The sequence below is a fragment of the Pogona vitticeps genome, chromosome 6 (genome assembly GCF_051106095.1).
Source record: "Pogona vitticeps strain Pit_001003342236 chromosome 6, PviZW2.1, whole genome shotgun sequence".
In the NCBI taxonomy this organism is placed as follows: Eukaryota; Metazoa; Chordata; class Lepidosauria; order Squamata; family Agamidae; genus Pogona; species Pogona vitticeps.
The window spans coordinates 119,041,672-119,063,568 of NC_135788.1; the positions used below are offsets into that span (position 1 = coordinate 119,041,672).

At 48.6% G+C, this 21,897-nt stretch overlaps 2 protein-coding genes across 3 annotated transcripts; one reads left to right on the forward strand and one right to left on the reverse strand.

The window, feature by feature from the left end:
- Positions 1-403: 403 nt before the first annotated feature.
- On the forward strand, positions 404-12,334 carry TSSK4 (testis specific serine kinase 4). 2 transcript variants are annotated; one of them, XM_072977092.2, is made up of 4 exons: positions 404-507; positions 4,227-4,441; positions 7,569-7,932; positions 10,146-12,334. In XM_072977092.2, the coding sequence occupies exons 2-4, from the start codon at positions 4,230-4,232 to the stop codon at positions 10,422-10,424; spliced, it is 855 nt and encodes a 284-aa protein (XP_072833193.1). In that variant the 5' UTR covers positions 404-507; positions 4,227-4,229; the 3' UTR covers positions 10,425-12,334. The 2 variants fall into 2 exon arrangements, with proteins under 2 accessions (XP_072833193.1, XP_078234475.1); XM_078378349.1 differs by lacking the exon at positions 404-507 and adding an exon at positions 1,080-2,256.
- CHMP4A (charged multivesicular body protein 4A) lies at positions 12,104-18,658 on the reverse strand. The gene is made up of 6 exons (XM_020810506.3): positions 18,506-18,658; positions 17,718-17,867; positions 16,106-16,283; positions 14,704-14,818; positions 14,395-14,518; positions 12,104-13,152 (listed from the first exon to the last, which is right to left on the reverse strand). The coding sequence occupies exons 1-6, from the start codon at positions 18,534-18,536 to the stop codon at positions 13,079-13,081; spliced, it is 672 nt and encodes a 223-aa protein (XP_020666165.1). The 5' UTR covers positions 18,537-18,658; the 3' UTR covers positions 12,104-13,078.
- Positions 18,659-21,897: the final 3,239 nt, after the last annotated feature.

The window sequence follows — 21,897 nt, forward strand, 5'->3', positions numbered from 1 at the left end:
AAAACGTGGAGAAGGGAATTCGGCTCTGGCCCCGCCCACCTCTTAAAGAGACAGGCGCCTTCTCCAAGGCGCATAGGGAATACTGTAACACGCTGGGAGAAAAGCAGGGGCTGGAGTTACGACGGGTGGGGGGAGGAATCCCCCCCACGAAAGAGCCAGGGCTCTATTTTCAAGAGGGGAAACTGAGGAAAGAAATGGGAGGCGGGATGCACGGCCTCCTGGGCACTCCCTTCAAGCCCTTAAAAGCAGGGTCTGATCGGGAGGGTGGGCACATGATTCAGAGGGCAGGGGGGCCTCTGCTCATGAGCAGAGTGCCAATGTTTCATGGAATGGCCAAAATGGCTGGTTCAACTGGTGAAGTCTTTTTTTTTACAGCTCCAGGAAGAACAACGGGGCAGAAATCGCATCCTCCTTCCTGGGGAAATACCCTACTTGCAGACGGATTATACATGAATAAGCTGACTTTCTGTCCTGCCCAGTCCAGGGGCCTGATCTCCCCAACTCCAAGTAGACCTGGCCTCTGACAGGGAAGACCCAAGTCCACTAAGGAGTAGTAGCCCAGGTCTTCATACGGCCACTATATCTGCCGCTCCATCCAGGCTGGAGATCTGGGCAGCCACACTTCAAGTATACACTGGTTTCCCACTGCTTCACAGACAGAAACTGGGTTATACAAGGGCCAAAAACGAGAGCATCGCCTTTTCACACTTTGAATTTGGCCGGCAATAAAAAATGGCAAGCAGAAAAGCGGAAGGGAGCCCATCTGCCATTTACGGCAATGTGGGATGACCCCCCCAAAAAAATACCTCTAAATATACATTTTTGCATGTGGTTGTGAATGAGGGAAACACCATGTACATAGCGATATAAACTTCAGGGTATCCATTCAGCAGAAAAGAAGACCTGTATCATTAGAAAGAACACACACATGCACCAAAGAGACCCAATTGCATAAATTTGCATAGGCTGACCACTATATATACTTAAGAAATTAGGAATGCTTTTTTTACACTTTAAACAGGATTACAATACCTGTCGTCGGAGCGGGGAAGACGGTGGTCGGGACACAGATGGGCCCGGCTTCGGTTCTCTGTGGTCCAGATTGTGGCTGGGTGCCTTCGGTGTCCCTGATCCTCCTCCGTGTGGTTTTTTTTTAAATCTTTATATAGCCCTGGACAGCCCTTGAGAAAGAGGAGAGCCCTCTGACGGGCTTTCAAGAAGAGAACTGTAAAAAAAATTGGCTACCCTCCTCTATTTGCCAATGGAAGTTCAGTGTGTCCCAACTGGTACACGCTAGGGAGCTAGGCCCCCAAACCTCCCCGTTAATTTTGTCTGCACCATTTTGTCGACCGCGTCCCTCTCTATTTCTTGCCCAAGTGGGTCCTATTTGCAAAACAGCATCCGTAGCAGCCCTCCAGTTGCATCACGAGAGATGCACTTGCTCAGATGGAGAGGACCCGGGCTTCCATGCTGAACCAGCTAGAATCCTGATGCTCGACTCTGAGTCTGCTCTTAAGAGATCATCTTCCCTGCCTGGTTGGGAGACAATCCTTCCATGACTATCCACAGAAGTTTGCCTGCGGTAACCAGAACCCTCAATGGCCAATGGACGTGATCGGAAGGTTGGGGCGCAGGTTGTTGCATCATCAGAATCCTGGGGGGGTCCAGATGAAGGGGGAATGGGAGTCAAGGTGGAGGGAATCTCGGAGGCGTGGGTCCCCCATTACTTCCCTCGACGCCATTACGGGGAAGTATGTCAAATTGAATTCTCCCTTCCTGGACTCAAGTAGGGTGAGAGAGGTGAATCTCAACCATCCTCGGTAAATCAAGAATCAGCCTGATCCGCACAAATGGGGACGCACAGTGAGAGAAACTGACTGCCACGCTCCATCCTTTGCTCACCGCGTTGAGTCTGGTGGGTCCTACCAGCGCCCTTCTGACACAAAGGCTATCTTCACGGCCTCCCTATCACCCCGTTCCTCTTCCCGGATCTGAAGCTAAAAGCCATCGGAAGACTGAAGGCAGTTCGGGTCCCGCGAATTTGTCATCATGGTGGAACACACCGCCTCCACGCCGTACGTGTCAGTGATGGACCAGTATGGCTACCAGATCGGGAAAGTCATCGGCCACGGCTCCTATGGGACCGTTTACGAGGCCTATTTTGCCAAGCAGAAGACGATGGTGGCCATCAAGATCATCTCTAAAAAGAAGGCTTCGGAGGATTATCTCACTAAATTTCTACCTAGAGAAATACAGGTTGTGGCTTGCATATTGCGCTGGTGGGAATATCTCTCGGGTCAATTTAGAAGGTGCATTTTCTTGCAACCACCAAAGCTGACACGTTTCAGAGATCTGAACGGATGAGTATTCAACAGAGGTGGCCATTTAGAGCAGTGGTCCCCAACCTTGGGCCTCCAGATGTTCTTGGACTACAACTCCCAGAAGCCTTCACCACCACCTCTGCTGGCCAGGATTTCTGGGAGTTGAAGTCCAAGAACATCTGGAGGCCCAAGGTTGTGGACCACTGATTTAGAGTATCCCCAGCCCTGAACGGCTCAACAGAGAGAATATGGTGCAGCCTGGAAGGAGACTCTGAACATCACCCAGAGATACCTTCACCTATGCCGTTGCTTCTCCCATTTCTTACAGGCTGTCTTGGTATTCAGAGCTTCCCAAGCTGGGTGATAACATGAAGTGACCATTGTTACTACAGTATTTATTATTGTTGTATTGATTGTTTACCTTTATATTTTACTTTGCCGCTAATGAGCTCGAGGCTCTCCTTTCCCCCACGTTGCCTCCAAAACAACGCTGCGAGTTTGATCAGGTTGAGAGGACCTGAACCAAGGTCACCCAGTGAGTTTTGGAGGGCCTCCAAACGGTGATTAGAAGCTGCGTAAATATGGCTTTGGGGTCACCGTTTGCACATGGTGGTATTTAACAGCACATGAGAGTTTAACTGGTCTTGCTGAGCATAGCATCTCGAGTGTACAATATTAATATTTTGGTTCCATTTTATTCTTGCTAGGACTAACATTTTAATCCCCATGCTACGCTTTGCGATGCATCCGTTCGTGCACTTAGCAAAGACAGCTGATCATTATTCTTTCTGCAATGCAATCAATATACCTGGGGCTTAAAACAAAACAGGAAATAAACCAGCACAAAGAGAAGGGTAAACAAGGAAGGAACCAGCTGTACTTGACAGGCCCACAGGTAAATTAAAGGCTCTTCCAGGTGGAGAACTCATTTCTACACTGACAGTATTTGTTCCGCCATCCGTACGACAGCCTTCTTGTCTGGCTTAGTGCAGAATTCTTTTTCCATAACTTTCTGCTACAGAAAGCTTGTTTGTTTTGCTTTCTAGCAGCGGTGGAGGTTTAGTGCTGTTCAGCTTTCCATTTGAAGTGGACTTCGCGGTGAGAAATTCCCAGTGGGAACTTTCCATTAGAACATAAAGAGGATAAAAAAACAAACCACACACACATACACGCAGAGCTCCTGTAGAGAAGTCGCTTTCTTAAAAGATTTCTTAAAGAAAATTTAAGTGGACGTTTAAAGAGAAGTTAGGCTGCAAAATCCGAGTAAATCTTGCACGTGTTTTATTCTTTAAAATATTTCCCCCTACACCTTTCTCCTTAAAAACGACCCCAGACAGCTCACACCATTAAAAGACAGTATTTAAAGCCAAAAATAATAGGATATAAATATTTAAAAGGATCAGACGAATACGACACTGAAAAATAGTCAACCAGAGCAACGCCCAAAGTGGTAAGGAACAAACTTGAACTAATTTGTTCCTCTGCTGATGAAACAATAAATGGAACATATATTGAAACATATACCCTTCTCTCAATAATAAATTAATGTTGACAGGCAGAACTTGGAGAAGTTACTTTTTAAAAACTTTGGCTTCCAAGCTGGAGTTGGTGGGTTCCGGATGTTGTACTAAAAAAAAAAGAGTAAATGTTCCATTCTGTTCATTTGATTATGAGAGGCATATTTCCCTTCATGGCCAGGCCTGCGGGTAAGTGAAGGGCCCTTCCAGGCGGAAGACCAGGTTTTGTCTTCTCTTCCTTGGCGCCAAAGCCGTGAAAACTTTACTGGGATTTGCAGCTTCCCTTCTCTTCCTGAGGGGATGGGAACCTCGGAAGAAGGGGTTCGTACGGTGGGACCGAAAGCCGTCCGTCCGTCTGTGTAACCGCACGTCTGTGGCTTCCTTCCAGGTGATGAAAAGCCTACGCCACAAATACGTGATCAGTTTCTACCAGGCCATTGAGACCACCTCCCGCCACTACATCATCATGGAACTGGCTCCCTGCGGTGACGTCCTGGAGTGGATTCAAAAGTCCGGCGCTTGCTCCGAGGCCTTGGCCGGGAAGTGGTTCTCCCAGCTGTCCCTGGGGATCGCCTATCTCCATGGGAAGGGCATCGTCCACCGGTAAGCATGGAGGGGGAAGAGAGGGGCAGCCATTGGTCAGAGGCAGCCCGCCGTGCCAACGTGTCGTTTCGCAGCACGCCTCCCGGAATCCCATGATTGGCTTTGTATGACTGGTGCAGATGCCATTTCAGCCGCTTTCTCCCACGCTGAAAGAAGGCTTCACCTGATGAATTTCTGCCTGCAATGGCCTGAATAGGGCTGCCAGATCCCTGGGCGCTGGCTGAAAGATCACGGAGTTGCTATGCCCTTCTCCGCCTGCAGGTGGGAAGACCGTTCTCGGGACAAACATCAGAGGAGTGGAAAGTCTGGGGACCCATCTCTGCCTTTCTTACCAGCTGGCGCCATGCCTTACGGGCTCAGGGCAAAGGGATTGGCATGTGGGCGGCGCTTGTTTCATTCCCAAACCTTGCCTGCCCTTCCTCTCTGACATCACAAGGACCTGCCCCTTTTGTGGGTTTTGGCCCCGGCATCTCAGGGAGTGAGATGCTGCTAACTTGATACGCCTTTGGTGCAAAGGATACAGAGTCCAGGTGGCAGGCGGCGCATTCAGCAGAGCTGAAGGGTTCAGGGAATGTATTCTCAAAGGCTTTCACATCCAGGATCCGATGGTTGTTGTAGTTTTTTGGGGGGCTGTTTGGACGTATTCTGAAGGTTTTTCCCCTAATCACCCCGTCTCCTGAAAAGGACAAAAAGCTGATCCCACAGCTACAAATACTGCTCAACTATCCCACACACTACACCAGAACACAGAGAGAGTTCTGACTCCTGTCCTCTGAAGATGCTGGCCACAGAGACTGGCGAAACGTTAGGAAGAAAAACCTCCAGAACACGGCCAAACAGCCCCAAAAACCCACAACAACCATTGGTTAGGGGAATGCCTGAATCCACTTCAGGTCCGCAATCATCACACCACACTCTTCCACAGACTTTTGCCCTGCCATTTTGAGATCATTCAAAGCCTCCCATCTGTAGTGCTTATTTGTCGTTGAGACACCCCACGCGTGGGTTCCAGCCACTGGTGGGAGAATCCCTACAGGGATTTCCAAATCAGAGTAACTTCTTCAAGCTCTTAACCTTGCCTTCTATATACACTTCTTTTATTTTTATTCTATTTTTTTAGGGGATGGGTTATGTTTCAGCTCTGGGTAGGACTGCGTGCGTGGATCCCCGTGAATAAACAGAATTCAGCCCAACTCAAAACAAAGGTGGCTTTAAGATTCAGTGGAAGCCTCCCGGATAACAACCGTCAAATCCTCTGTGGCTCAAAGGTCAATTACTGCCTGAGTCAAATGAGAAGGATGACTTCAATTATTACATAAGGAAACTTTCCAAGGAGCAAAGAGCATATTATGTCGGCCTTAGGAAGAACTGACTGCTGGATAGAGAGGGGACACCAGAGGCCACTGGTCTGGATTCTTTTGCCCTTAGCCTTTCTGGACAATTTATAGCAATCAACAGTTGCCACTTTTTCATGGCCGGTTAGGGAGGAAAGCTGCACCCGTTGCATATCTGCTCCATGCAAGGGGGAAAGGCACCGGAGTTTTGTGCTAGCTCATGAGCAAAGCCCGGAGGTGAAGGCGGAAAGGGTGTTTGGAATGTTATACCACTGCGAGATACAAAGGTTGACCTTATTGATGGCACACAGATCTGATTCTTCTTCCAAGAAAAGGGTGAAAAAACAAACAAACACTGGGCCTCTAAGCAGCCCTCGTGGTTCCCCACTCACCACAAGCTTCTCCTGTTATCTCTGATCACTGATCGGAGACAACAAGCTTTTCGAAGGCTGGAAACTGTTGTGCGGAGCAGCTACTGAGTTGGCAACAACAGACGTTTTATTGTATTTGGGCTTCCTTCTGAGCAAGGCATGCATGGAATTGTATGCTTACAGCTGGTATAGCTCAGAGGGTTAGAGGAAAACCGGGGCCAGGGGTTCGAATCTCCACCATGCCTCCGAGGAGATGGGACAATCGAGATTTCCCCAGATTGCATATGGCTAATGGGTTTTCCTGCCCTGCCAACGGAGTAGCTCTGGACAAGCTGCCTGTGGGTCCCTGAGCAGCAGCCGAAGGAGGGTGTGGGAAGCAACTTTTTTGGTTCTTTGTCCCAGAAAACCCTGGAATTTGCTGGAATCATCTTGATGACACACTGTTATTAATTTGTATGCTTGGTAAGAATTTGTTTCAGTCCGTAAGAATGGGATCACGTTCCATCCTGTACTCTTAGCTTACTGTTGTGCTGTCATGGATCCATCCGGTCCACTGGTGGGCTGTACCCCAGTGTAACTCAGTTTCCTCACTCCATCAGATGAGATCAGAGCAGATTTTTCTTAGCTCCAGGTGGTTCCTGCCCCTCCCCATTTCCATGTTGTACCATAAGCTGCTTTGCAAAGGTTCAATTTCAAACTGTGGGTCCATGTAGATTTTTCCTAATGGTCTGCTCAGACTGGCCACGATCCTCACTGTAGCACTTCAGACAGAGAGCTGTCTCCCATCCTCTCCCGTATTCCCGTTAGAGGGGCGCAGGATCAGACCTCATGCCCTTCAGACTCAACGCACTTATGCAATCACTGATTCCCTTCAGAGCCAGGAAACATTTGTCTTTTTATATGATGGGGTGTTTCAGCGTTTTGAATTTCTGGTTCCATTCTTGTAGCGGGGCGGCAGACGTGCAGAAATTCGCAGAGCAAAATTAGCTTCAAGTTCACCAGATTTGTTCAGCCCCTTTCTCTCATCAACTGCCACTTACGGCCTCAATAACTTTGTCCGAGACACCAGTATTAAAATATTTCCTTACTTACAGTGGAACAACAGATCAAACGGCTGGAAACATGGTCGTCTGACTTTCATCCACAGGCCTCAGCGGACTCACTTGACTGCCTCCGACAGACAAAGCGAGGGAAAGAGTTCAGAGGAGATGGGCATGGCTCTCTTGGAATTGAGTGTCAGGAAAGGCGCCATTGGTCACTGCTGGATGGAGTGACAGTCAGAAAAATCTCTACAAGAGAGGCAGCATACAAGGTTGCAATAGCTCCCCAGCTTAAGACAGGGCATCTCACAAACGTTAGGTAGGATATTTTAAACCCAGATTCCTGATCTTCAGTTTCCTCCCTTCCTTTTGACATTTTCAGGGACCTCAAACTGGAGAACCTTCTCCTCGACAAGCGCGAAAGCATCAAGATCTCTGACTTTGGCTTCTCCAAGATGGTGGCCGCCCAGGCGGCATCCTCCTCCACCCCTTCCTACCGCATGATGAGTTGCTTCTCCCACCTGAGCCAGACGTATTGCGGCAGCTTTGCCTACGCCTGTCCGGAGATCCTTCTGGGGCTGCCCTACAACCCCTTCCTCTCGGACATCTGGAGCATGGGCGTCATCCTGTACACCTTGGTGGTGGCCCACCTGCCCTTTGACGACACCAATCTCAAGAAACTCCTCCGGGAGACCCAGAAAGAGGTGACCTTCCCTACCCATCTCCAGATCGGCGAGGAGATCAAGGTGAGGAGATCATGTCTAGCCCCAAAAGAACCCTTGGAGACTACATCTCCCATGTGGGCTGGAGGGAGTCTGGGAACTGCAGTCCAAAAGAAAAGCATGGTTTGTTTTATTTTTTGGAAAGCTTTCTCTTTGGGTGTGGATACATGGATTTGGGAGAGAATGAGATGCGTCCAATCTGGCAGCCTACGTCTTGGGGTTCATTTTTGTGGCTTCGGGGCTTGCCATCGAGACGTGCTCTGGAGCACTCTCGTCTTTTGCCCTGGGGTGTGTGTATGTGTGTGCTGCTGTGGCTGGAATCCATGTCTGAGCCTTTTAAATCTCCACCTGGTCCGTCAGGCACAATTTCTCAAACCTTGCTGAGTGGCTTCCCAGGGAAGGCCCCCATTGGTCACCGCTGGATGGAGTGACAGTCAGAAAAGTCCCTCCCAGCCCCACCTACAAGAGAGGCAGCATACAAGGTTGCAATAGCTCCCCAGTGTAAGACGTCTTTGACGTCAGCCCTTAAAATCTAAAAAGAACTGGAAGCCGACACCCCAGAGGTCCCGCTTGCAATAACCAGTATGTCTCCGTACGCTGGTGGGAAAGAGTCTCCCGTTGGCAGAAAACGGATGGGAGTGCCCCCGTTTTGCCAAAACAGGTCCCGTCCCATTCCTGCTGCAAGAAGGCTTATGGCCACCTGTCGAGTGTCATCCTCTGCCACCCAGAGTAGACCATTGGTCTAGATGGGCGGGGTATAAATCTAATAAAATAAAATAAATAAATCCTGGATAACAATCAGTCAACCTATCTGGCTGGTCCAACCTGAACCTCTCCACCTACCTTGAGCCTCGAGGCAAGATCAGGGGGTGGCAGGAACGCTTTGCTCGGTTTCTGCCTCTTCCGAATGCCAGCTCGGTTTTCCTCCTCGCTCCAGGTCTGCCTCGCGCTTTCTCCTCTCAGGGCTCAGCAACATTTTAATGTTTAGACCTACGATTCCTATCATCCCCCCCCCCAGCTAGGATTTTGACTGCAGGATTTTGGGATTTGTTTTCTGGAATATTTTTTTTCTCCCCTTAATTCCCAAGTTTTTCTTATCAGAAATCTTGTTTCGCCGTATAGCTCAGGGGTTTCGTCATCCTCATCATCTTAGAGTGGCAGAGCTGGAAAGCAACCAGTGGATCAATGAGTCTTAGCCCCCCCCCCGTCAAGGAAGCACTGTGGGGAATCGAACCCCCAACCTCTGGTTCTGCAGCCAGAGACCTCAACCCCTCAGCTATCCAGGGAGTTTGATTCCCCACAGTGCCCCCTTGATAGGGGCGCTGGACGAGATGATCCATGGGGTCTCATCCAGCTCTGAAGCCTGTTTATTTTTTTAAAACTATTTTTAACCCCATCTTTCTCCTTAAAAGGACCCAAGTGGGCTGATGATGATTTTAACAGATCGGTCAGTTAAAAATATCCCAACCCCCTTAACAAGACAGCACCTCGGTGAAGATAATATGTTTTTCTTGTTGTAAAACTAGTATTTTTTTTTATTACTGCTAAAACTAAGAGGGACCTTCTTACAACCTTTATTTCCGTCAGCTGCCTCTTAAGGTGCTGGATTACACTACCCATTCGCCCCAGATGCAATGACATGTGCCTGTGATGAGTAGTGTATGCCAAAGTGACTGCAGACTGTTTCCAATACCTGCAGCTTCTAACCTGCCCTTCCTATATTATTTTTTAAAAATTAATTAGTCATTTCTAAAGAATAAAAAAAGACAACCGACCATATTACAAATAGTAAATACAAAGTTATTCCCCACAATTCTCCACAATTCTCCAAATCACATATATACCATTCCCCGTCACTTTTTAAAGAAACTAACCTGCCCTTCCTGTGCTGCACCCGTGATTCGCCTAAATCGAATTCTGTACAAATTGTGAAAAAAACCCACAAAAATTTGCAATTTTGCATCTTGATGCTGTCAATCGGGAGCTTTGGGATATTACACGCACACACACAAACATGATTAAGAAGATCTTGGGGTGGGGAGTCTTTCGGACAACAGCTTCCAAAAGTCCGAACCATGTAGCTGGCGGGGGATGATGGATGTTGTAGTCCATCTATCATCCGAGCGTACGAATTTGATGCACGTCGTTACCGTCTGCGGTTGTCCTTTTCGGGAGAGATGTAAGCCGCTGCCATACCTGCTCTCTCTCTCTCTGTCCCCCCCAATTAAAAATTGCAGGACTTGGTTCATCGGATCCTCCGCCCGGCTTCCAAGCGGCTCAACATTTTGGAAGTACTTAAAGTCCCATGGGTACTCAAGTATTTGGCGGAGAAGCCCACCACGGAGATGAAAGCTCTGGAAGCCATCTGTGGCCCCCGAGTGACCGAGGGGAAGACCACCACCCCCAGCACAAAGTCCCGCTCCCTGACCTTCACGCCGGATAAGAAGAAGGCCGCCAGCCGTACGCGGAGCACCGGCCAGATCAAGGGGGCGAAAAACACGGAAAAAAACAGCTGAGGGGGCAGGTTGAAAAAAAATAGAAATGGGACTCTTTTACGTCGAAAGCCTTTAAGCCCAAGTTTTCCTAGCTAGACCCCTCACCTTCGGTGGCTCGCCTTATTTTTAATGGGGGAGGGAAGAGGACGGAGGGAAACGGACCCAGAGAGATGGGGGTGCATAGGTGAACCCCAGAGGAAAAAAGCGAGCAAGAGTGGATCCATTCAAAGCCTTCACCCTAATTTGGAGATGGGGGGGGGCTCCCTCCGATTTGTACACGACCGCCCGGGAGGAGAAATCCGAGTTGGAAAAAAAAAAGAAATATTAAATCAAAGACAGATCTTTCTAAAAGTCCGTTTGGGCCACCGGAGATCCAGTGACTTGTCGCGGCTTGGCTATAAGCTTGGTCTAAAGGGACGGGTCTGGATTTCGGGGCGAGAGGTCTCCGTTCTGATCCACATCCCCACCAGATCCTTTCCCTGCTTCCGTGTTCGTTTTGGGGCCCTGGCGCTGGGGATTCTGGCAGCCCGAGCCGGCCGCGAGGAAACCTAATACGAAGGCTGGCGAGATGGAGGGCTTTTGTGGTGTCCACCAATCTCAATGTATGTGTTGCACACACATCTCACCGGGGGGGGGGGAGGACCAAAAAACGAGTCAATCCAGCTTCCCTAGTGCTTGCTACGGACGTGGCTAGAAGCCTCGAGTTCTAATTTGCCGTAAGTTCAGTAGATGGCCATACTCACGCCAACCTCTCAGCCTCCGTTCAGTCACCTGAGATACGGGGGGCTAATAATACTGGCTCACCATTCAGGCTTTGCGTTAAGGGTGACCGGTGGATGAGATGTAAGGGTACCCGTGAAGTCTTAAAAAGGACCATACAAAGGGTATGCATTAGCACTAAAACAGGGGATTGTGCCTCTAATCAACAAACCCACTTTCTCATTACTACAGCACCTATTTGTGTCTCATTTCTCTTTAACACCTTCACAATTGTGTGTGTTATACACAGCTCCCCGTGCTTCCCTCTAGCCATTATGCACACCTACCTTCCTTCTCCCCCGGCCAACCGCCCCCAAATTTTTGAAGGTCCTGAGTTCACTTTCTAAAATCATGCAACCACATGGAAATCTCGCCCTGCTCCGACAAGTTCAGAGCATGTGCAGAGGTCCGCAATGAAAACAACAGACCATACCGGATCATGTACAACCTGCAGGTCAGAAGCAATCGTTTCACAGGGCACAGGATTAATTTAAGGGACTGGCAGCCACAAGAAAAGGGACACAGATGGTTTTACACATTTACGGAAGGCAGGCTTTTGGCAAAAAGAAAGTTCGATAGAGCCTCCATGTGCAGTGATGGTATACCTTGGGAGCTGGTGTATCGGGGGAGAGCGCCAGCAGTGGAAGGCTATATAGTCTTTATACCCAGCGAAATCCAGGAGTAAAAATTCCGGATTGAACCAGTTTTCCATTCCAGTGGGGCCCTTCTTTCCCTGATATTCAGCCTAAATCTCGCTTCCTATTCTGCCTCAATCTGGCTGTTGCAGCGAAGATCAGGCAGAGGATAAAGTTCTGGGTGACATTATTTCCGAACTTCATAAAGTTCTTTCCTTGGACTACAGCCCCCAAGTCTCCAATGTGGCTGATGGATCTGGTCAACTCTGCCTCCTTTCTCTTCGACGACAGAAACAGTAGGCTGTCTTTTTTTTCCGAGCCACCTTTATTCATTGGGGACCGAGAGGAACAGGGTTAAAGGCCACTCTAGCAAGTGTGCGTGTACAGGGATCTCCTTTGTGTCCCCCTCCCCACCGATCCCAACTCCTGACCGCAAGTCGATTTAAAATAAAAAGAAGAAGAAGACACCCCCAAGACAAGAGAGGAAGAGCTTAAAAAAATTAGCAGATTAGCACAGCAAGTGTAAAAAGAGAAAAAGACATGTAAACATCGAACCCCAAGCCACGTTAACAGACACACTGCTCATCCGACTTGACAAAAACGTAGTACCTGTTACTCCCCAGCCCTAGCAGCGCTGTGATTCCTCGACACACACACCCACCCTCCCTCCCGGATGAGAATCCTCTCGCCTTGGCACCATAAAACACCACCCACCCCTTCACCCCAGACCGCCGTATTCATTTTCACGTTGGGGGGCGGGGGAACGCTGGTGGTGGCAGGCCACATCTCCCTAATCAGTATCAGAGGGGTGGGTGGCAAAGAAAGGCCGGGGGGGGGAAGACTCCCCCATAGGAATGTAACTTGAAAAGCATGGTGACTTTCCCCCCACCTTAGGTGCCACGCTTGAAAAGATTTTGGGGTGCCCCTACCCCACTCCATGTTTCCAACCTTGCCGGAAAACAGGTGAGGATCATGTGACGGATGAAGGCGGGTCCTAAATTTGTGGGATCTCTCTCGAGGCCCCCGTGTGATGCCCCCCCAACCCCACAACAATACAATCTGTTCATATATATAGATATATGTATATATAAATCTGTCTATAAAACTCTTTACATTCGGCACATAAGGTCACGTCAGGCGGGGTGTCTCGTTTCGCCACCCCCTCCTGCCCTCTGGAATTGAACTGGGTGGGTGGGGGGGGTGGAAAGGTCCTCTCCCCTTCCCCTCCTCTGGAAAAAAACACAGGAAAAGGAGACAGGAAGGCAGTGCCCCCAAAATGCATCACGACACCCAGGCGGCCAGCTGCTTCATTTCCTCGTCGTCGTCATCCACGGCCGTCGCTGGCACTTTCGAGGCTGGGGGGGGGGGAAGGAGAAAAATCAGAGCTCAAAGGGGATAAAGGCTGGCCTTTTCTGGTTCTCCTCTGGATTCTGGCCCCCATTGGGGGGGAATTTTCAGAGTCTGGGGCCGAAGAAGGAACACCTCTTTTCCCCCATACAGTGGTGCCTTGCTAGACAATGATAATCCGTTCCACTGAAATCGCTGTTTAGCGAAATCATTGTCTAGCAAAAAGCATTTCCCCATTAGAATGCATTGCAACCTGTTTAATGTGTTCCAATGGGGAAGAATCATCGTGGTCTAGCAAAGATCGGCCACAGGAAAGCCGCTTTGCGAACTGCCAGTCAGCTGTCTAAATCACTGTCTTGCGAAGCTTAGGTCCCAAAAACACCTGTTTTGTGAGCGTGGAGGGAGCTGTCAAAATCGTTGTCTATCGAAAATTGGTTTGCGAAGCAAGGACCAACATTGTCCAGCGAAATTCCCCCATAGGAATCACTGTTTTGCGAATCGCTATAGTGATCGCAAAAAGTCAATAGTGAAAAAACTGTCATGTGGGGTGACTGTCTAGCGAGGCACCACTGTATTAACATCCTCGTTTTGGGAATTTCCAAACTTTTCTGTAAGTTTCAGTCTTGCTCCTAAGGCTTCGTTACGAGCAGTGAGCGTTTTAAACGAAAACACGTTGACTCTCCTGACGGCAGAACACAGTCCCAGAAATGAAATTTGGCCCTTGAGATAAAAAAGGTTCCCCCCGCCTCGATCTATGGGGGCGTTTTGGTCAGGGCCACTGGTCCCCAGCGTCAAGATTTCCACTACCGTTGCACCGCACTGATCTCTCCCCCCACCCCACCCCGTCCTGGAGGTCTCTGACGGCTAAAACCAGCCCCATTGTTAGTACCACTAAGTGGTAAACCACTTCTGATTACTGCTGGATCAAGTTCTATAGTTTAAGCCTCTGGCTCCGGAGTCAGAAGTTGGGGGTTCGATTCCCCCACTGGGCCTCCCTGATGGGCTGGATTGAATGATCCCACAGGGTCCCTTTCCAGCTCTGCAAATCTAAGGTTATCATTATTATTATTTCCTCCCTAGAAAACGCTGAAAAGGGTTGTCCTATGACACATAACAATGGTTCTTATTCAGAGCCTCTGACCATGAAACCTGCAGAACGCTTGAGCTACAGGGACCTCCGTTCGGCTCAGACCCCAGATGGGCCCCCCAGCTACAACAAGACCCTTATTCCCGTCTCTGCCCCCACGTACCTGGAACCCCGGGAAGGCGAGAGGCAGGCACGCTGGGAAGTTCTGGGGTGGGCTCCCCGACATTCAGCAATTCCTTATCCAGATCTTCCTGTTCCATTTCCTCCAACTCAGCCAGCAGTTCGTCCTAAGATTGACAAAGAAAAGCATAAAAATGGCGAACGGGGGCTCGGGCATTCCCCCGCCGCTCTACCTTTTTTGGGGGAGGGGGTAATTTGCATGGTTTTGCAAGCTTAAAAGAGGGACCCCTTTGCATATGTCTCCAAGGCAGAACTCCTGTCTCCCGGAAGAGGGACACCCCCCATCCGTTACCTCGTCGACATCATCTCCGAAGCCGACCGGTTTAGAGATGGCGTCTGAGATTTGCTGAGCGATGTCCTGCTGCTCTGTGATTTCGGCCATCAGGTCGTCCACTTTGTCAATATCCCTGGAGAAAGCAGGGGTGGGGATGGAGGGGGGAGAGAAAAAGGGAGAGTCTCTTCATGGGGGCACACAAAAAAATCACCGGGTGGAAGGGTATGACGCCGAGGGAGCTGAAAAGGCCCCGGGGTTGGAGAAAAGTTGGTCTGAACTCGATTCAAAACATGCAATGGCAGAATCGGAGGGGACCTCAAAGGCCCTCTAGTCCAGCCCTGCCAGTGTCGGATATCCACAGCTGAATGAAAGAGAGCCACACACTTTGGGTTTATATTCTGTCTGTCTAGCTTAGCACCAGTAAGTTTTTCTTCATGTTTAACTGGTCTCCTTCCTTGTTGCTTGAATCCACTGGTTCGGTTCTTACTCTGTTAATAAGCAGAAAAGGAACCACCTAGCATTCCTTATACGGCTTCCGTTTTCAGATCTCTTCCCCCCCCCCCCCCACCGGTTGCCTTCTTTTTGATCCGTTGCAGCTTCTCCAGATCCATCAGAAACTCTGGGGCCCCAAACTGGACACGGGACTGAAATCCTGTGGCACAGTTAAGCAAAAGATGTTAACTGTGAGCAGTGAATTGCTGTATGTCAGGAAATCTCTACAGGCATTCTTCTCTGTTCACACTACTCAGTATGCAACAGAGAAAGTCTACTCCGATTTCTTAACTTAGGGCAATTTGACATGAAGAGTGACACCTTTTCTGTAGAATGGAATTGTACAGTATGACCCCTGTATCCTCAGAGGATTGGTTCCAAACCCTCCCGCAGATGCTGAAAACCGTGGATAATAGCAAACACTATACAGAGCATGGTAAATGGGGAAAAATCTAGAAAAAAAGTATTTTCACATGTATTGCCAGAACTGGCCACTAGATGGAGCCAGAAAGCTTGTTACGAATTCTTCAATAAGGATACATAGCATGCTCTCTGGCTCCTTCAAATGGCCAGTTCTGGTAATTACATTGTGAAAATAGTATTTCTAGTTTTTTTTAAATTTAATATTTTTAGATGGTGGATAAGCGAAACTGCAGATCCCAGTCCTGCGGATACAGAGGTCCTTGGGCTGGACTCTGTACTTCTGTTAATGCAAACCTTAATTAACCTTATTAGCCTTTTCCCCCCTACAGCATTGCACTGTCAACTCATGCTTGCTTTGGGTTGAAGCTTGCAAATGTCTTCCTGAGTTGCAGCATTCCCAAGCACTCACTTTCACTGGTTCACCAGGAAGAGGAGGCAGTGCCCAACGGCCTGAGCTGTATTGCCAGCCCTCTAGGCTACCAGATTCCTGCCACGGTATACCCACATGTGTTGATGGGCTTCCTTCATAGCCCGGGCCGCATCCGACATGGTCTTGAGCACTTCGGTGTTGGTGGTGGCATTCTCCAGCGACTCCCGCTGGAACTCGATGGTCGAGAGGGTGCCGTCAATCTGCGCCAGCTGCTGCTCGTAACGCTTCTTCCGCTTGAGGGCTTGAAGAGCAGCTAAAATCAAGAAAGAACGAGAGGACCCCACACAATCAAGATAAATTCAACGTGGTGTTATTCTCCACACTTTCCACAACCCCATTTCAGGACACCTGATGCTTCTGAGATCCTCACAGGAAGAGCAAAAACCAAGCACCGGCTCAAGTTTCTAGACCTCATGGTGACAAAGAAGACCTACTGAAGACCAGCCATCGGCAGTGCCTATTCAAACTGGGGATCCGGGAGATGACCTGTTGTGACTCTTTTTCCCACGGCTAAAATGATGCAAATCAAGGGAAAGATTCAAACTGAGCACCTTTGTGTAATTTAACCCACCTTTTAGAACATAACCTTTGAAGGTATGTATATATTTTTTAAAAAGGGAGATAGAAAAGAACGTCACAATGGTCAAGGCATCCCCCGTCCCCCCCAGAAGGAGCTGAAAGAGAGAGAGAGAGAGAGAGAGAGAAACGACGATAGCCATGAACAACCCCAGAAGGACTCTTAAGAAAAGATATGTGGAAAGTTCATCCTTGCTCCTGGGAACTGTTTGCAAAAAAAGTTGAGCCTTCCCATCCAGGGGCACTGTACCCCTTGAATATCCGTCACTCGGTAGGAACAGCAGGGGAAGTCTATGGTAGTTATCCCTTTGATGCCAGCAGAACAGATGGCCGGAAAAAAAGAATTTAGTAAATTTAACTCTTCTTCCTGTTATTAAATTACACCCTAAGAAAAACACAGTTGGCGGATGCCTCCAACAGCGCGAGCAGAGGCCCAGTTCCAGAGAGTAATAAAGACGCATTAGTCATGATTAGTTTCACTTTCCAAAAGGAGAACATTAATCCTCTACAAAAGCTCACACTTCCACTCGTTGGCCTTCCTTCCAGGCAACAGGTTGTCTGCCGAGGGACACAGCATGCGGCTAAGTTCCCTTTTTTTGTTTTGTGAGCCCCAACTTCAGGACCTTTTTCACACCCTGGAGCAGGGGGACAAGAGGCAGGAGAAAACCGCCCTGGGATCCGGCCTCTTTCTACCTTCGTTGGGAAACTTTTAGGATCTTCTCTCCTGCCGTCGCCTTTCGTGACCGCCAACCAGCGCTACTGGAGAGCTCCGTGGGGTTGAAGTCTCTGGAGCTGCAGAGCCAGAGTTTGAGAGTTCGATTCCCCCCACGGAGTGCTTCCCAAACAGGGGGCTGGACTGGATGATCCCATGGGGTCCCTTCCAGTTCTGTCATACTGAGATGATGCCTACAAGAATGATCTCACTGCTTCCTATGGACGGCTGTCTTCTTGAGATACTTCGTCGCCCTCTTTTAGCTGCCCCTCTACTATGACAAATCCTTTCTGATTGGGAAAAAAAGGAGAGTCCATGTTCCCCTTGTCTGGCCCAGACCCCCAGCTTGACGCATGCGTCCGGCCGCTTTCCAGCCTTCCCCCCTTCTCCCCCCCTGACCTCTTTTGTTCTTGGTCCCATGTTTCTTGGCCGCCTGGAGTTCCTGCTGGATCTTCTGCTCCAAGAACTCCTGCTTCTTGACCAGCACCTCCTCAGTCTCCCGCAGCTTCTGGATGGCCTCCTGTGGGGTAGGGGCTTTCGCTTTTTTACCTGGGAAAACAGGATTGGGAGGAGGGTAGAAACAGGCATAGGATGACTAACCCACACCCCCCACTCAGAGGTTTCCACCCAGCCAGAACAGGGGGGCCAGGGAAAATAGGCTGGACTACAACACCCATCCGCTGGAGAGCCAGAAGGGTAGAGAAGGCTGGGAGCTAACGTGATCTGCCTTAAAACACCAGGGACTAGCGCCCCTTGCAAGCCAGAGAGCAGTGCATTGTGGGCTTTTCCCAGCATCCATGGCCAAACCAACCCATGGGAACCCATCTGCCCCCCTCTGGCTCCAAAATGGAGGTGGGAGGGACTCCAGCCCCACACCCCAGAACTGGGCACTGGGAAAAACACAGGGGAAAAAAAAAGATCTACCATCGCCTCTCCAGAAAAAAAATGTCACCGAGCTTTGGAAGCAGGATCCAGCCTATGTTTATTTCTAGAAAACAGAAAATTCCCATATTGCCTTCCCTCCTTATTCAATGTATTTTCCTCCTCTTTCCAATGGGCTCCTCCCCTTTCCTGGCCTCCCCCCCGGCAACCACTTGGTTGCTCCCACAGCGTTCACCATCTCCAACGGCGGTCGGGCGCTACCACGTCCCTCCCGGGGGGGGGAACATGGGAAAGGGAGATCTTACCCTTCCCGAAGAGCTTCCCCAAACCACTCATCTCGGCTGGTCGGGAATTCACTGAGTTTCCTCTTCCGGCTTCACCCACCCATTCCTTCCCCTCCTCCCCTCCCTCCTCTGGTCACATGACGATGAAGGGGGCGGGGCGGCGCCTTGCCCAAAGGGGATACAGTCATAGTGGTTCTCTCAAGAGACAACCGGTTGCTGATCGCAGTCGCTGGAACAACATCCTCTGCGGGGAAGAGAGGAAGGGTGGAAGGGGATTCGAACACAGGGCTTTAAAATAAATCATGAGAACAGCAAAGGGTCCTATGGCGGCCTGAAGGCTATCAGGCTTTTATTCGGTATGTGCATTAAAGGACTGCAGCTTGCTTCTTTGGATGCATTATAGTCTTGTGTAGATGATGATGATGATGATGATGATGATGATGATGATGATGATGATGATGATGATGATGAAGATGAAGATGAAGACGAAAACCTTGTGTCACCTTAAAGACTGTTATATTTTAATGCGAACTTTCATGGGCAAGTCCATGTCTATAGACACATGAGGTGAAGTACAGAGTCCAAACAGGCAAACACTCATGCCCAGCTTTACGATACAGCGGTGTACGGTTGCATTTCACACGTGCCATAATTTATAATAACCTATGTTTGGTGTTTAGTACTTCTGAAGTCTGGTTTTGTAAGCATTCCCACAAGAGACAGAAAACAAGGTGAGCGCATAAAAAAGTGGGGAAAGAAGGTTGTGGGACAGCCCTATAGTGGTGAGGGGAACAGAAGATGGAATTTCAGGGAAATGCAAGAGGCGAGACATGTTGGTGGTCAGTTAGCGACCATTAAAGGCCATTTCTGGGGATGACAGATAGAGATTTAAATAGTGGTGGTTAAGAAAAATTCTTCATTGCTGTCAAGTTGCTTCTGACTTACGGCGATCCTATAGATGAGTGACCTCCCAAGGTCCTGACAGGCTCTTGCAAACTGAAGGTCATGGTTTCCTTTACTGAGTCCGTCCATCTCATGTCCGGGCTTCCTCTTTTCCTGCCGCCTTTCCCTTTTCCCACCATTCTCGTCGTTTCCAGTGAGCCTCATCTTCTCAAAGAGATGTACATGAGCTGCAGATTGTGAAAAGTCATTCGTGACTAACGAGGGGAATATATCCGACGGAAGAAAGTATTGATCTGACTTCAGGAGAATGGAAAAGAATGGCCCACTGATTGATAGACAAACCTGTTTCCCCATTGTGAAATATTGTTTACCGTTTGTGAAGCGGGATTGAGGACAGAAGAAGAAGCCGTAAGGTAGTTAACACATGCAAACTGATTAATGTGTATAGTGGCGTTGGAAAGTCTAAACGTTGTTTAAGCCAACAGTCAGGGAGTTGAACCTCTGGATGTATTCTTGCCTGGCTATTTTTCTTTGGAATCTGTCTGATATTCCAGTCTTCAAAGACAGCCACCTTCAGAGATGGAGGGTCTGGATCTGTCCCCCTTTGATTTCTAAGCCCTGGTGAACAATGACTGTTTTCTTCTTTCTTTCTTTCTTTCTTTCTTTCTTTCTTTCTTTCTTTCTTTCTTTCTTTCTTTCTTTTGTGTTGAGACTGGCCGACTGGCCTGTGTCTCCAATATACAACACAATGGGCTGTTCCTCCTGGCCACAGATGGGCTATTCCATTGTAAGATGAGCCAGTGTACCTGACCCTCCTTTTCGGAGATCATCCCCGCGTCCCTGCCTGGCTGGGCTGATCTTTTCCCCCACTTTGTCGAAAAGAAGTTTGAGAAACAGTTTTGTGGTTAAATCCTCAGATTTTACAGCCGCGGCCTGCTGGGCCTGAGCAGATCCAGCTGTATTCTGTACCATGGGAGAATAATGGTCTTTGGAGTGCCTTTTGAGTAGATGTTGGAGGAGAAGGAGCCGTGGATCAAGCGATTCCAAGCAGGAGAGAAGAGCGCTTCTCTGTCCACTTTGTGGTTGCAGAAGTTGAGTCTATCTAGACAATGGGACCCGGGTGGGAGTTCCTGAATGCACCAGGCGGTTCCCTGGAGAAATCAAAAGGCCTGTCACGGGCAGCGAATCTCCCTTCCCTGCCTAGATTTGACTTGCAAAATCCTTTATGGGGACAATTTATTGTTTCCTCTTTTTTTTAAAATTTTAATCAACTACAAACAAATATCTAAAATACAATACAGACATCCCAAACCCTCCCCCCCTTTGAGGACAGAGATTCAGACCTCATTGCATCCCAACTTTTCCAAATTCCAGAGAGCACTGAAAGCAAAAAAAGGAAAAAACAACGCCCATCAATCATTTTGCCCTATCTTCAAATCTGTCCCTGGGCCCAAGCATGTGTTAAGTTCCAACTTTGTTTTGCATAGTCTCTTAGTTGATCTCGTAGCGCTTCTGATAATATATCTAATTCTGTAATGTCCAACAGCTTCTTCAGCAGCTCCTCCATTGTAGGTATGTCTTCACTTTTCCATTTTTGGGCCCAGAGTAACTTAGCTGCTATCAATATATACATCAAACAATTTTTGATTTTCTTATCAGTAACTTCTGGCATAATATTTAATAATGCTATTTCGGGTTTAAAGTTTAATTTCTTTTGAATGATTCCTTTTATTATTTCCCACAACTGTAACCAATAAACCCTGGCTTTTTCACATGACCACCACATAGGGTAATAAGATCCTACTTTTTTTTTTTACATTTCCAACAGATATTACTGCTACCTTCTGACATTTTTGCCAGTTTTGTAGGAGTATAATGCCATCTATAAAACATTTTGAGAATATTTTCTCTTAAATTTACTGGCTTAATCATTTTATAACAGTCTTTTGGGACGATTTATTGTTTTCCAATGCATTTCTCCCCCCCCCCCTTGGCTTGGCTTCCTATTGGAAAATTCGCACGGAAACCGGAAAGAAGAAGCTGGGGGCTCTTTTCTCATATCTCTTTGGACCAAGCCAAGGCACGTGACGAAAGCGTGGGCGGGAGGGGCCTTGGACGGGATGGACAGGGGAGAAAAAAAAAATCATATGACGTGACGTCATCCCACTCTTTTTCTCTCACCCCTCCCGCCGTATTTTCTTAAAGGAACCACGCCCCTCAATCATCTCTGATTTTTAAAGGATTTGTATCATCCCCCTAGGAAGTGCTCCATTTTTTTTTGGTTTGTAATAGGAACTCGCAGTAGCTTTCCACCCTGCTGTGGCTTTTATAAAACACCCTCCCCCATTTCATTAATTTGGGGTTCAAAGGTTTCCCACCACCACCCAAGCAGCCCCTTCCCCTTATTTTTCCTGGTTGTGATCCTGCCTCTTTCAAAGTTTCAGGCTGTTCAGATATTCAACAGGTGCAGCCTTTCACTCCACTGCCTGCTCCCCTTCCCTTCACAGGGG

Excerpts from the sequence above, each read along its gene's own strand:
- TSSK4 (XM_078378349.1), top strand. The coding sequence starts at position 2,050 with ATGGTGGAACACACCGCCTCCACGCCGTACGTGTCAGTGATGGACCAG. Across the intron at positions 2,257-4,226 it reads TTCTACCTAGAGAAATACAG|GTGATGAAAAGCCTACGCCA; the intron begins GTTGTGGCTTGC and ends GCTTCCTTCCAG. Across the intron at positions 4,442-7,568 it reads GGGAAGGGCATCGTCCACCG|GGACCTCAAACTGGAGAACC; the intron begins GTAAGCATGGAG and ends TGACATTTTCAG.
- CHMP4A (XM_020810506.3), bottom strand. The coding sequence starts at position 18,536 with ATGAGTGGTTTGGGGAAGCTCTTCGGGAAGG. Across the intron at positions 17,868-18,505 it reads GGGGAAGCTCTTCGGGAAGG|GTAAAAAAGCGAAAGCCCCT; the intron begins GTAAGATCTCCC and ends CTGTTTTCCCAG. Across the intron at positions 16,284-17,717 it reads TGGGACCAAGAACAAAAGAG|CTGCTCTTCAAGCCCTCAAG; the intron begins GTCAGGGGGGGA and ends TCTTGATTTTAG.